The sequence below is a fragment of the Haemaphysalis longicornis genome, unplaced genomic scaffold, assembly GCF_048455015.1.
Source record: "Haemaphysalis longicornis isolate Haplotype H1 unplaced genomic scaffold, Haemaphysalis longicornis Haplotype H1 scaffold_12, whole genome shotgun sequence".
Classification (NCBI taxonomy): Eukaryota; Metazoa; Arthropoda; class Arachnida; order Ixodida; family Ixodidae; genus Haemaphysalis; species Haemaphysalis longicornis.
This window is the reverse complement of record NW_027526225.1, coordinates 67,954,890-67,970,659: the sequence shown is the minus strand read 5'-3', so window position 1 is coordinate 67,970,659 and position 15,770 is coordinate 67,954,890. Positions and strand designations below refer to the sequence as shown.

Below are 15,770 nucleotides of genomic sequence, written 5' to 3'. Positions count from 1 at the left end.
CGGCGTTGCTGCTTTTGCCATGTGTACGCCGCTTTCCTGATCTGATATATTACTGTAAACAGGGCCGCAAACAGATTAGTCAGGAATAAGTGACGTTTTGCACATAAAATTGCGGCTTGATCATAAGACTGCGTGTCAGTCCGGGGCCGGCTAATCAAATAAACGCAAGAGAATATAATCAAAATCATGCAGCCCAGCGCTAAGATAAAAATGACGCAGTAAGACACAAAACTTAAGTAAAGCGTGCGAGCGAAGGACGACGAAATGGCTTACATTAGCAGTATTGATGCTCCGATGTGGGCGTTTTGTTGCGAATGAACAGGCAATGAACGGCGCATAGGCTGTCAACACATTGATACACCCGCACGGCCTCGAGCGCAGACGGTTTTTAGTTGCCGCTCTCTTCACTCGGACCCAGGGCGTTCGAAGGCTTCGTAGAGAACCCAGAAACCTTGCAGGGAATGGCTGACAGGTGAGCAAGTTATTTTACGTTACTAGCCTTGTATATGCACATATTAAGCCATTGCGCCTGGAACCGAGGGGCGAGTGTTCGTTGTGGCCACGTCGGAGAGGATACTGAGCACCCTGGAATGGACGTCAATGAATAGTGCTACACACACATCGCGTAGTACTGCCGGCTGTGGCTTAACGCATTACCGCACATTATCTTCAGCATGGTGTCGAGGTACCGCCTCCAACGTGCGTCTCGGGGTTCAAATTTACAATCTTCCGGAATAGTTTTATTTTACCCGGTTTTATCCTGGCTAGCATTTTTACGGCAATCACTAGAGTTTCATTTCTACGCATTGGTTTTTTTTTTTTTTAGCTGGAGTAAAGTGGTTTGTTTTAGGCTGCGTTAAGCACAATGCACTCAAAGCACTACTCCCCACTTCGAGAACTCATTTGTTTCGTAGCATTCGTTCTTTTTTTATACTTATGCATGCTACTTTTGGGAGGCTGGAGGCGAATGACACTTTTTAGGTCACTGCCACGGCAGCAGGTAAGACAATATTGTTGATATTCCGTAACTACCAAAGTCGTGCGTATGGCTATTCGGGTGAGATTACACTACGCCGCGGGCGCAGTCTCACCCGAAGTCAGAAGTAAACGTGGCAATAAGGCTTGTCAAACTTGCAAGCCTCCCTTGCCGTGACCTTGCACATGTCCGTAGACTTGCGCGCACGAGCAGTAAAATTTTCCTACTGAATGTGAACTATCATGGCTGTGCAGCTATGGTGACTGTAACGCTGACTCGATCCACTGATAAAAAAATTAGTTTTGCCGGAAACCGTAGTCAATTGCACGCTGACTGGTTCCCTCACGATTCAAGGCTTTCTTTTTGGTTTGGAGTAAAACCTGTAATTCATCACACGCTGAATCGGTCCATTAATGCTAGAGTACGAAAGTTCAACGTTAGCGAAAAGCCGTAATCAGTCACGTCCGCTGAGTGTAAGTGTAATAGACGCTATGGTAAATCCATCATTTTCACCGTCAAATAAAGAAGTCTGTGTGTCTTCGCCTTTTCGAAACAGAGTAGAGTAGTGTTACTGCTAGTTAATGCTCAATGTGGTTAATGCTTTCGACATGAGCCATGAGGTTCGCGTATTTATTGACAGAAAAAAAGACAGGCGAGTGGAGGCTGTCCTTCACTCGAACAAAGACGTACGGCGCTCGTTGGGGTTCCCTATTTTCAGCATTTATATGGTCCTTGAAGTCGCATTTGTAAATACCTGGTTCAAACAATGTTACAGAAAAAAACAGTGCAGTAATGTGGGCTTAGTCGGTTCTTTGAGCGCTGAAACATATTTAATGACAGCGCAGTAAGTACTCGACTCAAAGCAGATGACTCACAGCATGAGCGCTGGTCCTGCGTCGTTGCCTTTAGTCTACTTTTTAATGCACAATTTTTAATGTTTCACAAAAAAAAAAACACGCATCGTAGTCGAGCGCTACGATTCACTCGAACAAAAAACGATTGCCCTTCAGTCGCGTTTAGTATATGTAGCAATTATGAGGCTTGTGCAGCCGTATTTGTAAACATGTCGTGAGCGATTCGACCCTAACGTATTTTGAAGTGCTCAGCACTTAAGGGCTGAACTTGTCGTAGCTCGTCCGCGGTCACCCTATCTAGCCATAGCAGCCACATGGTGTTACGCACCCAAACAGACTCGGAAAATATACCCGCTTGTCCCTCGATTCAGCCTTCCGGACAAACGTTTAGAGGCTACTGGAACAAGAGGTTTATATAAGAACTGTTCAAAACTCCTGGAACCGCTGGCATTGGTCATACATGCCCGCGTTATGGTTAGCGGGAAGAAAACTGCAGGTACAGGCGCTCCGATGGCGCGATGCGCGAGCTGAAAGCATAGCCTCACTCGGTACGCACTGCGCATGCGTGATGCTTTGCGCAGCTCACGGTAGGCAGCTCTGATCGTACGGCGGCCACGCGCCCCCGTGTTCACCCTAAACGAGCTCACCGCTGTACATTTTAGGAAAAATATATGTACCCCCGCCCAATTTTTTACCAATATCACGGGAGCGTCGACCGTTCGGTCGATCAGCGCCGTGTGATGGAGTGATACGGCAAAGTCGGCGAGAGTAGCCGCATGCGCACTAAGCAAAGGCAGCGGCTGCCATCGTCTGCTAAGCTGTTTCAAGAGGAGTCAACCGCCCCCGATTTATTTTTTGTTCGCTATCAAACTGCCAGCCATACTCGAAATTTTTCAAGACCAGACATGTGGCGCCAACTGACAACAGTATACAGCGTTGCCGAACGCAAGGTTCATTTGGAAACGCTGATTACTGTTGTCAATTGGCGCCACATGCCTGGTCTTGAAGAAAAATTTCGAGTATGGCTGGCAGTGTGATAGCGATCAAAAAATTAATCGGGGGCGGTTGTCTCCTCTTGAAACAGCTTAGCAGACGATGGCAGCCGCTGCCTTTGCTTAGTGCGCATGCGGCTACTCTCGCTGAGTTTGCCGTATCGCTCCATCACGCGCCGCTGATCGACCGAATAGTCGACGCTCCCGTGATATTGGTAAAAAAAATGGGCGGGTGTACTTAACCGGCAGTCCCCGCATTCATTTCGTTAGGAATGCTCGTTGGGTCAGTTTTTTCGATACTAAGCGATTAAAGTGGCCGTTGAACAAAAAAAAAAAAAAAAAGACGCGTTCACACTGGCGCAGTAAGGCTCCAGCACGCACAGGGGGGATCAAAAGAAACGCGAACAACGGAGCGCACAGCCTCCGACTCTAGCTGCACCATCTGGCTGCAAAGTCAGTAAACTGCGCATGCGCACTTCTTCGAGAGCGTTTGAGAGTGTGGCCTACATTTATAGGAAATGCTTGTTCAAGAAGCGGTGCTGGTCGTTTATATTGAGGCGCCTTTTCACGCAGCGTCGCCACTGAACAGGCCGATCGTTGAAGGGCATCATGCTAGCTGCAATCAGCCTGCTGCGCGCTTGGCTGCCGAATGTATAGTAGATAGCACGATGCTCAGTGGTGACAGAGCATAAAAATACACCTCACAATAAATGACCCACGCCACTTCTTTATCGAGCGTTTCCCCTAACAGTAAGTAGGCCGCACTCTCAAACACTCTTAAAGAACTACGCATACGCGCAGTTTACTGACAGTGCAGCTAGACGGTACGGCATGCGTCGGAGGATGAGTGCTCCATTCGTATTTCTTTTAATCCCCCCTGTACGAGATTAAAGCAAGCACAAAGAGAACAGAACTCCCGCTCCTGATGTTCCAGGCAGAGGACCTGCCAGCACTGCGACCGCGGCAAAATTGAATTGTATTGAACAAACCTCTGCTCAATTCATCAAGAGTGAGACAGAGACGGCGAAATCGTGAGGGGTTGTGGCAAAGAGCGGAAAACGGCGCCACAGCCCCATGGAAAATCACGGGTGTGTACTTCCGACAGCTTTCACGTTGTGTGGAACTGTTTAAATATTTTAAGTGCAATGCGCTTCTTAAGCGACCCTGAACCTGCGTCCACCGGCGATGTCCGCGCACGTGGAGATGGGCGCGCGCAGCATGGCCGCTGACACGGCACATACCCACGTGGGGGATTGGCCAGGAATCTCCTCGTCTTCCTTGGCAACGGGGGGAGATGGGCGCGCGCTGCCTGGCCGCTGACATGGCACATACCCACGTGGGGGATTGGCCAGGTATCGGGCGTGAGAAGGGCTAATGCACCCGCTTAAAGGAGTACTGACACGAAATTTCAAAGCTGAGATCCGCTCTAGCAATCAAGTACAACTACAACACAAATAGGTGTCTGTGAATAAATGCATCTTTCTTTCTTTGTAGTTGTGTGTGTGTGTGTGATCTCTCTTTCGCGAACATTACCGAACCGTGCAAATTCAACTCGTGCATTCGCACTTTCACATTCTTCCCCTCGGGGAAATGCGGGGAATTTTTTACATATTATCACGCCCGTCGTAGCCCCTGCAGCTTGGTTTCTAGAGCACGGCACTTACAAATTACACTTATTTGGTTTTGCCACCGCAAACCATTGCAAGGAGGGCGTGATCTCAATACCCTACCACGGACCAACAGGACATTCAATTTCCTGGCTCACACTTCCGGGTTTGCCTTTATTCCACGGGCATTTTCGATTTATAACGCGCACACCGGCTAGCCACAGCCAATATTCTATTTCTTAACCAGTGAACCAAAGCCGTTTTTTTTTTGTTCTCAAAATAGATTGTATTGGTATATTTCATCATCTGATGAATATTTATTCCAGTTTACTTTCGTGCGTATAGTGTGCACTATCTTGATAAACTGAAATACGAACAACGGAGCCCGTGGCTTTCAGCAAATGCCGCGCATCTTAGTGACGGGGCGCGTTTTCGCGTGCGAACAAGTTACGAGAGTTTGTGACTAACCTTGATAAGGAAAGACCATCGTATTTCCATCCCTTGTCTGGCGCTCAGCACGAAAGCAAAAATAAACAAAGGAATATAGCTGCGTGCGCCATTTTCACTCATCGCAGCAGTAAAGTTAGATAACGCTTGCATGAGCGGGCGCCGAACGCGGTGGGAAGACAAACCAAAACGCTCACACGCCGAACGACGGCGTTTCCATATCAGCGTTCGACACACTCTCGTAGCTTGTTAGCACTGCGCATACCCTTCTCGTAGCCAGGATGCGCGGTAGGTACTGAAAGCCACGCGCTCCGTTTTTAGATGAAACGCATCTCATGCTCGCCCCTCTGTCCTTCCTGCGTCTGTCCGGCGTTGTCCGCACAGCTGCGCCTCTCCTCCTCTCCTCTCTCCGATAGCGAACACTCTCTCCCAAACAGCTGCGGGCTGGCGCAGCGCGCTCTCACTCCGTTGCTAGGCGCCGGTGGGCGGTGCTGCGCTCGGCGCTGCACGCGCTGCGCATGTGCAGTACTCTCTCCCTCCGCGCTCTCCTCTCCTTCAGGCGCTGTGAATATAAAGCGGCATGCCGCGCTCCGACGGTCTCAGTCGACGGTCGTCCGCCCACCTCCCTTTCGCGTGAGAATCCCTGCTATAAGCGTAATCAATACAATGGAAAACGCCAATGGAACCCCCCATGAGATGTGTTGCATCACACCAGGGTTCCCGCGAAGGGAGGTGGGCGTAATTTTCGTATTTCAATTGATCACGATAGCACGTGCTCCAAAATTTGATCAGAAAAAGGTTCGTGGTTAAATTTTGTCTAATTTCGTTCATTGTTTCCACTCCTAAGGTAAAGAGCCTTGCCGTGACCATTACGTGTGGCTAAACGTGTGTGCGCTAGACGTCGAAGTGGCATGCTATGACAGCAATAGCTGAAACTCATTGATAAGCCAAGTCGGCGTCTATACTAAATGCTGTGTCATATCAATAGTACCAGCTCTCGAACACCTATTTGCACTTTTTATTTTCTGTTACAAAAATAAGACTGCCGTTCGCCTCTTTTTACGCTGGATTGCATAAGACGGTACCGTTTCTGGAACGGTTGTTGGCAAGCCCGTTTTAAGGTTCAGGTGTTCGCAATTGTTTTCCCTTATTAAAGACACATTTAGTGCCCCATCCTGCAGTAAAACCATCTTCGTTATGCAGCGAAAAAATGGCCGCTGCTCTAAAGAGAGAATAAAAAAATTACACCATCTTCTCGTACGGGAACCCTGAGTAGTATGCGAAGCAGCCACGGGGTCGATTCAAGTGCCCATTAGTTTTCAGTTCGTCGTTTCAGTTAGGTTGAGGTACGTACCTACCGTTATATTTACCGTCTGGTTTCCATGGTAACTACCACACTTTTCCCTTACCAGAACTACGAAATGGGAAATTGTGTTGAGCCCATGGCTGCTTCACATACTACTCAAGGTTCCCCTACGGGAAGATGCTGTAATTTTATTGGAGGGGGGGGGGTTGTTAGAGGGGAGAGGCATTAACGAGAGAGAGAGAGAGAGAGAGAGAGAGAGAGAGAGAGAGAGAGGTTGTACGTGGCATGAGTTTGTCTTTATTTAGGCATTATCATCATCATGTTCAACGTAGGTGACGTCGAGCTGTGGTTGGCGTTCCGCTTTCATTATGACCTCCTTATGGTCTGTGAAATGTAAAGTCAGGGGCTGTTGTAGTGGATTAACCCTAAAGTTGCTGAAGATGAGGTCGATGCACGTACCCCGGATGGTTGTGGGCTGCTTGTAATCACGGCCCGCCAAGACTCGCCGACGCACGCCGCTGCCGACGACGATGAAACGTCTAAGGCGCGTGAAGCGTGCTCGTCTCGTGCCGGCCCAGGAAGACACCGGCAGCACTGTCGCTCCAAGAGCCACTAAAGGGCAAGACACCACCGGGCCTTCAGCAAGCCGAGCATGCGCAGTGCGGGTCTGGACGGCGCAACAACAACAAGGGAGGGAAATAGCCCCGACCATGAGATGCTTCGCATCTAATAGAAAACACGTGTATTGTTCGACGGGATTTAAACCCGGACTGGAAGGTAGGTAGAAAACGAAGCTGAATGCGCGACCATTGCTCTATACCAGCACGTCGCGAACGGTAAAACAAATGTTGTCGTCGTGGTTCCTAACTTTGCAGCACATGCCCACTTCAGAAGTTGATGACCAGGGATTGGGCAGTATGAGAGTATAATGCGCCCGTTTCTCAAAATTAAAGGGAATAAACAACTCACAATGATGAAACAAAAGAACCGTATGATACACAGCCCTTACTGACAAGTAAAATTCTCAACACAACGCAGCGCCTCTTCATGGCACGCACCTAGCCAAAAGGACAATAAAAAAAGAGCAGCCACCTATGATTTCAAACCATGTGGAAGTGCTGCCGGTGAAGGTTAAAAGATTTCTGAACACGGGGGCGCCACACACGGGAGCACTCTTTCACATTAAAGATAGCATCCAACTAGAACAAAATAGTGGTAAGTGACAAAAAACACTGCACACGAAAGCAACACGGGCAACCAAAAGTTTGTTGGGAGTTGACCTTGTTGGGAGTTAAGCTAGTAACTCTAAGAAATGCATTTCGTTCTGTTTTTTGGAAGAGAAAATGAGGCTTGGCTCTTTCGCCAAGTCGCCAATCGCCACCAAGTATATGAATTTTTGCTTCCTCCAAATGGTTCGTGAAATCTTGGAGGCAAAAAAATTCGTAGACCTGGCACCTTCTAATTGTGATCTCTGCTATAATCGCAACTGCCAATGTTTGAAGCCGATTTTTGTGGTTCTACTAGCCGTTTCGAAGGTTACGTGTTCCATCCGTGGGTGGAAGTATCACCGTCGTTCCTGGTGATTGATTGATTGATTGATTGATTGATTGATTGATTGATTGATTGATTGATTGATTGATTGATTATTAGACACAAAAGGACGTAATATCGACGCTCGCAGTCGCCAACCAAATGCCCGCAAATTCTATCAGCTGGGAATGGCTTACGAGATTCCCAGACATAAAAATATTTAACTGATTAGTAATAGTGGAAACAGGCTGAAGTTTTATAACAGCAGTCTCACTCCAGCGATCGTAAGCCTTTTGCAGTAGGCCGCTGGGAAAATCGTAGGCGCATAAAACAGCGATCGGGGATCCCTCGATGGTTTACCGCCAATGAAGAGGGCACTGCATATTCTTAATTACTTCCACGACTGCCATTCAGTTTCATCGGCGCTGTTTTTTTTTTTAAATTAAAATCGTCTCCCTCACGCTGACTAGTCTAACGAAAATATCAACAACCGCATAATTCACGTGGCGCAAACAGTCTATCCATTGCGTTCGCAGGCCCTGAAGGCATGACCGTGTTGGAAACCGAAAGAACTTCGTCCCCGGCGTTCAATTAGCCTAAGAATGTGCCAAGTTCATGAACCAAGAGTTCGTATGCGACATCACGAAGTCACCGTATCTCCGTGACAACAACAGGACGTCTCCTCGGCTGCCCCACACGAGGGCGGCACCAGTGTTCTGTTGCGCGCCCCCTGCAGACGAGTTGCACCGCACAGAGGCCGCTCAGGGTGCAGCCCTTTTCCTACTTAAGTTGTCTACAGCACACGCTAGGGCATCGATTAAGGAGCGGCGATTTCTCGAGCAATTATCACCCTCCGCCTGCAGCATGCCGTGCCAACAATCTGTGGGGTTGACACTGAGACACGGTATAAAGAAATGCGGCCGTGATGAATGCATCGGTTCCTCCCGACCATTTGTATTATAAGCAATCTGACTGGTCGGCTACAATAGCAGCGACTGACGTATCTTCGCCTGCACCACTTAAGCTGTTCGCCTGCGCCACTTCAGCTGTTCGTCCTTCTCGGCCTTGTTATCATGACGTTACCTAAGATGCCTTCTTTGTGTGAGCGCCCGTGCGTGACTCGTGATAATCCCGGCTGTTTGTGTCTGGGACAGGGCACTGATACTTATGCAATATGAAGGCTACAAACCGAGCCCTTAATATGCCTGCCATCTTTCACAGCAGAAATGACCCCCCGAACCACCAGAATATAGAAAACGGCGCTGCTGCTTCGAGGCAAGCATCAGCGCAACGTGCCTATACTCTGTGCTCTTATCTAGTGACACTTGCCGAGCCCAAGCGACAAGCCCGACGAGAAACATTTCATACTATCCTCCATCGCCATTTGTTAGGTTTACAACCGCTTTGCTGGACATCCACTTTCGCAGGGCGGGATGGCGACCTCTATTTCTTCATTATTTGACCTCCTCGCATCTGCACCGACCACTTTTACTCAGAGAACCTGCAATACATAATTTAGTGCTCAAGGGCACTAAATTATAGGCACGGGGAACCTCGTCGTAAGACGTCCGTTTTACGAAAAAACGTCGGTAAAACGTCATAAAACGTCCTCTCCACAGGCTTTGCGGCTCTTGGTCGGTACCATAGGCGTCGGCAGGTGGTGCAAAGGAGGCACTTCCCCCCCCCCCCCCAAGCCAAACCAGCACAATTGCCCTTTCCCTTCGCCATTTCCTTCTTCCCCCAGTACAATGGGTTTGCCCTCTCCAGACAATCCTGCCAACGCCCATGGTCGGTACCTCGACATCGCGCGGTGTGGCTACACACAGAACACAAATAAACCGGAATGGGAGTAAATTGCTTGTCGCATACCTCAGTACCAATCCAATTCGGAGTTTTCAAAACACCTTCCAATGGGAGTTTCGCCTTATTCCCATTATTCCCGCAGTTTTTTCAGTAGTATATGGGATTTTCATTTTACTGCCAATACAATTGCAGTTTTCAGGGTACCATTGGGAGTGTATCATTTCCTCCAACTGGGAGTTTTCAGGGGGCGCGTTGGGAGCAGTGTTGGCCTGCATTCGAGGTATTTCTTTTTTGTTTTTGTGCGTTTGATATAAGCGCTGTTGAGGAATTTATTGCTGTATTTGGGAGTTCTTAATAAGCGCACAGGCCGCATTTTAATTTCTTGTTTAGGATTACGTTTTGTTTTTGTCTTATTCCGCTTCAAACGTTGAATGGCGAAACGTGGAAAGTTTGTTTTCTGCACACAGTCAATTTATTTCATAAAAATTCCATAAATACGATATTCGTGTGAACACGTTAGTAACACAATAAAAAAGACAATCAACAAAGCACCTACATCGAGAACACAAGGTATCTTGGTGAGAACTTTATCTACTACAACACTCCTCAACGAAAAAAAAATGTAAACCATTTGCAAACAGTGACGTCAGCTTGTCGTCGATGCGCTGTTTGCTTGCACCTGCCTCCCAAACGCTGACGTTGCCGCGCCTCTTGGCATGTTCCCCAGAAAGCCACAGTGGCACATGCATTACAGGGATAACAAAACGCTTTAAATCTACAGCGACAATAGACGCATATTGGGCATCTGACCAGAAAAAAAAATCTAAAGAAACGGCATTGTAATGACGCCGCATTTGTCCCTGTAGTGTCCAACTTTCTGTAATGTCTGAATGTTTATTCAAAGCTACGCAAAATTGCGCTTCAGTCCTGCGCTCACTGGTTGGTCAAACCGAAGTGCTGTTCGAAAGGGAGCGCGACCCTTTTGGCGAGAAACTTCTCAAAATGCTTCTTTTCCCTCTTTTCTTCGCGTGTAGTGTTCTGGGAGCGAGCTTCAGGTTTTACCACCTTTTACCACCCGCACTGCCAATCTCTCCCCTCACCCAAAGTTAAGGAAACATTTCGGTCGGTGTGACGCCTGCGTCCCCCCCCCCCCCCCTTCTTCAAAAAAAAATTGGCCGCGTATCTGCTCCTTTCGTTGCAAATGTCGCCAAAAGACGATAGTCTTTGTTGACATTTCCCAAGGAAATGCCCCCCTTTGCTTTCCCGCTCACCTCTCATGCTGTTCCTGTACCGTCGCGCTCATTCCAAGGTAAACACAGTAATGGTTTGCGCAAGGCGATTTGAATTTACCGCGTTCCACTGCTACAGGCCGGGTTCCTCGATGCCAGCGCTGCAGTACGGTGGAGACGCGCGTGAATGGTGTCCGTGCTCCATGTGCGTTCCAAGCAGAACGTGGAACCCAGCTAGTTGAACATTTCGTTGCTGTTGCTGCGTGATTTTTCATATGCCGCCAGGAGGCGGCGGTTTCCTGCAGTAGATGTAGAATATCATTTGCTATCGAAAAAGAAGCATCCATGAATTTTTTTTAAAAAGAACACTGTAAATATCCCTTGTGCACTAATTTCCTGTCTTATATTACCGTAATGACTTGTTCTTGTTCAACAAAGTTTACAAGTATGAACATCTAAACCGGGCTTATACGTTTACATGTGGCTGTGAGTATATCAGACTATTGCGCAATATCAATTATACTTTGGCCGGGTGTCTGAATCGAGTCACGGACAGACACAGACAGACCGACAGACAGACCGACAGACAGACACAGACCAAAATTTCTGGGTTTAAGTAGCCCAAGAAAGACTATCGTCTTTAATAAAATACAATCAACAGTCGTCCGTCGACTCTACAGAATTCTCCCTCGAATGGCGTTTGCTGGTTATAGTTACACGCTCCTAGCGTACGGAGAGCTCCCACGGTGCCCCGACCTTCTCCCTTTCCAGTGAAAGCAATTAATCACCGGCGGCACGCGGCAGTCACCCTCCTCGTGGCAGGCACAGCGGGAACCACACGTACTTCTCAAACTTCTCAAGAAAAGTGGCTGCCCTGCAACGTTTGACCGGCCAACTTCACCTTCGCCTGCCAATTAGCCGCATACACAGCCTAACAAAAACATGTAATCACCGTTCAAACTGCGCACACTTCTCATTATGCCCGCGAGTGTGAATGAGGGAGTGTTTTGCTCGAGACCCACGCAAATACGCATTGCTTTCACACCGTTTGGCCTCCGCAATGACGTCCCGGGCGTGGCGCCTTCGCTCACGCACAACGCCTCTCACCTCCACTGGCGGAGAATCACCCGTGCAGTGACACGGGAAACACGCTGAGTTTATTCGACACTACAAAGGGCACATGCCTCCCGAAATGTTGGATACTATAAAAACATGCAAATCTTACCTTCAACCACCTCGCAGAGGCACAACCGCGTTGTTTTTAACGAGCCACTCTCCGTTAGCGACCACTGCATTTAGGCCTCGCGTCGGCTCACTGGCGTACTCCTTCGGCTCGAAGGTCGCTGACTCGGAGGCGACGTTGCAGTGCGTCTCACGGTAGTCTAGGCTGGTTCCACAATGTTCGCAATGAGCCTCGGTTGTCGGGAAGCACTTCACATCCATTCATGCGGCCGCAAGTTCATACCGACAATAAATTTTGTGGGACGCTAGAGCTCTCACGACACCAACTGGCAGCCATTTTGTAAGGAGGCGTAAAGGAGGAAGGAGTGAAGGAGAAGGAGGAGGCGTGAGTTTTTAAGAATCCCATTAGGACAAACGGAGTATTTACACCTAGATATGCGTTTTGTGAAGAGGTAGAATCGTGGTAAATGCGCCTATTTACGACGGCTCGTGGCCCCCGGTGTAAACTGGCAGTTTTTCCACCATTATACTACCACACGTGGGGCCAGACCACCTGCCGTGAGGAGTTTAAAAGACATATTTCAGCCAAAAAACTCCCATTCAGGCTAACTTGTGTTTTGTGTGAAGCTTTGAGGACAACTTTCTAATGTGTATGTCCGCTTGTCAGGATGTTGGTCTTTTCTGTGTCTTTGGTTTTCTTGCATGTGTACAGAAGTTTTACTCTGAAGTCGTAAAAAAATTTCATGGCAGTTTGCTCCAAAAATATCTAACGAAGATTGCCCAACTTTACGGTGCGAACGGGGCTGGACAACGAAGCCAAACCAGTGCGTGCCACTAAGTACGACTGGCGTTAGCAAACGTGAAGCGAGCGCAACAAACTAAAACCGATAGCAGGTTTCTTTACGATTAACTATAAACTTAGGAACCCTACAGTTTTTTCAATGCAAACAAATTTTGGACTGTCTGTCCCAGGATGACGTATTGCTTCTGGAATGGCATAAGATTGGCGGATTCACGTTACTTGCTTTAAAACTGCGACTATTAGCTACCCATCGTGGCTGCCGAGACAAAACCTTTTATGGTTGTGTAGTCATTTGAGCGCTCAAACGTCGTATAATTTGCATTTATAAAAATTGAGTTCGAGCCATTTCCTGTTACCGTACGCCTTCCTTTAAAGCCCGTGTATTGAACTCACGCGGGAGGGAATTCAATGCTCATAGTTCTCCGATGAGCAACCAATTACAGGTAGATAAAATTCGGCCTAATTGTAGTCGTTTTCGTTGCCTAGTGAGGTATTAAATTTTTTCGAAGGTTACATTGAAGGCTACTTACCATTCGCGAAAAAGCTGCTTTCTCTCCAACCGTCCCAGTTTGCGGACGCAGCACGCGGTTAAGCCATGCTTAAGGGGAGGAATACAGCGGCACAAAGCTTCATTGTCAAAACTCTGAATTGGGTCGTTTCTCTTGCCTTGCTATGCTTCCATCTCTCCTTCATGTCGCGCCACGCCTTGCACCGGCAACTCTGATTCTCTGAACACGTTTCTTTCTACCGTTTCATCCAGGACACATTTTCACGACGGGGTGACCTGCAACGCGTGCTCACGGTCCAACTTCCGAGGCAAGCGCTACAAGTGCCTCAACTGCTACCACTACAACCTCTGCGAGACGTGTTATGACGCGGGAGCTCACGATCAGTTCCACAAACGCGAGCACGCCATGCAGTGCATCCTGACCGCGATGGACTATAACCTCTACTTTGGCGGGGAAACGGCAACCCAGCCACAGTCGTTCACCTGTCCCATGTGCGCCACAATGGGATACACGCTTAATCAGCTCGGGACTCACGTGTGGTCCCAGCACCGCGGAAACGACCTTCATGTGGTGTGTCCGGTGTGCGCAGCGACTTCCGGCGGAGACCCGATCAACCTGAGGGGAGACTTGGCCACACACCTTACTTTCGACCACGCGACTAGCCTAGGCCACATGCTTGACCAGCCGCCTCGGCGGAGCCTTCAGCGAGCCGCTTTGACAGGCGTGCTCGGCAACGTAGAAGCCCCTGCTCGATCTCTGCTTCCGCAAAGGCCGCCTCCGACAGTGAGCGCCCCACATGCTTCATCACCCGACGTGCAATCAGTAGGCACGCTCACAGGCATGCTGTCCCGGATGTCGACAGGACCACTCGCCACATCGACACTGGCAGCGTCTCGCGCCGCAGTGTCTGAAATCGAAAGGATTAGAACGAGACTGCAAATTGCCCGGCAGGCGTTTCAGCGACGGTCCCGTCCTCCTGCCCAGGAGCCTCGACCGGCCCTCGCGCTCCCGTTGGAGCCCTTGCCAGAACCGCTTCCTGTGGCTCCTGAGCCGACCGTGGTCGAACCGCCAGCTACCGATACCTGCCGCTTCTTTCTCGCCGCGCTCACCGAGCCCCGTCTCCGCCATTCACAGCAGCGGGCGTTGGAATCGGAACGTGCTGACCGCAGCTTGTTTGTTCAAGAGCTCTTGCTCAGTGCGCTGTCCGAGCAGGCTCCGGCAGCTGCTCAAGGGAAGCGATGTGAGCCCGGGCCTACCGCAGCTGCATCGCGCGGTGACGATGAGGTTCCGGCAATCGGTCCAGTGCCAACAGCTGCGGCGAGCTCGGAGAACACTGCATCAACAAGCCCAGAGTCAACTACAAGCTCGGAAATGATGGTGACCATGGACCCAGAGCCCACCGGAGTCACGGACCAGGAGCTTACTCCACCCTAAAGTCGGGGGCCCGCTGCGGCCAGAAGCTTTGGGCTGAGTGCACCTACTAGTCCCGAACCAACTGCTGGCGCCAGGTCTGGACACGCTGCGGCCACAAGCCTGAGACATATTTCTAGCTCTGGCCACACACATACTTCAAGCGCTGTTCCAACAGCGGACTCAACTTTGGACACGACTGCATGCATAAAGCCTGACCCAGGTTCATCGAGCGTTGACTACGATTGTGGTCTTGTGGACAACTCGGCTGAATTTCCAGTTTTAATTCTATGTTTTATTTTAGAACAAGGCCAGGCCATTTTACACCCCTGTGGTAGCATGTTGGCGGCGCTGCTTCCTCTCAGCTTCCTCCACTCTACTGTTTTTATTAAAGCTTTCCTCTGTGCTGTCCGAAGGAAATAAAGCGCGATCAACTTGTGCAAGCTTATGGCTTGCAGATGGAACTGGTATCAATTTCCTCGTGCTGACACTTTCATCTTGTCGTGGTAATACTAGGAACTCCGGGAGTCAACATTTCCGTAGTATGGCAATAACGAGGCCTGGCCAGGCTTTTATGTTTGTTTGAGTAGGACATCCCGATTGCTCACATGGGACGCTACTATTTTACGTGACCATTCAAGTGCTGCCGACATTCGAGGTCAGAATCCTTCCGCATTCTCGTAAAAAAAATACCAGTGCAACATCTCAGTGCGACTAAAAGTACTTCCTTTGGAACTGTTCGGATATCTGTGGTGAATCACATTTAGATATAAATTATCAACGTGTAAAGGAATATGAAAATTGCAGGAGCTCTGCATTGTCTTAAAAGAACACTAAATGATAAAAAAGTTAGATTACGGTATCGATAGATTAAGGCAAATACACCATTCTCGCGACTAAGCGTGCCCCTCTAAATATTGTTTTCGTAGTCCACTTTAGCAGTGTTTCACGAAAAACCGTGTGCAACATACGGCATCATCAGGGCGCTTGAATTTATTTGCGCGGAGCATCTAACTACATGCTTAGCAAGCTTCCTAAGCATGCTGTGTATAGCTTCATTCCAATGACTAAATCGTACCTGGCCTCCGCAAAGTAAAATGCTTTGGCGCAACTTTCTCGCGAC

General features: G+C 49.0%; 1 protein-coding gene across 1 annotated transcript; it reads left to right on the top strand.

Moving 5' to 3' along the window:
* Nucleotides 1-242: 242 nt before the first annotated feature.
* LOC144162004 (E3 ubiquitin-protein ligase KCMF1-like) lies at nucleotides 243-15,084 on the top strand. Its single transcript, XM_077692539.1, has 2 exons — nucleotides 243-472; nucleotides 13,489-15,084. The coding sequence occupies exons 1-2, from the start codon at nucleotides 462-464 to the stop codon at nucleotides 14,669-14,671; spliced, it is 1,194 nt and encodes a 397-aa protein (XP_077548665.1). The 5' UTR covers nucleotides 243-461; the 3' UTR covers nucleotides 14,672-15,084.
* Nucleotides 15,085-15,770: the final 686 nt, after the last annotated feature.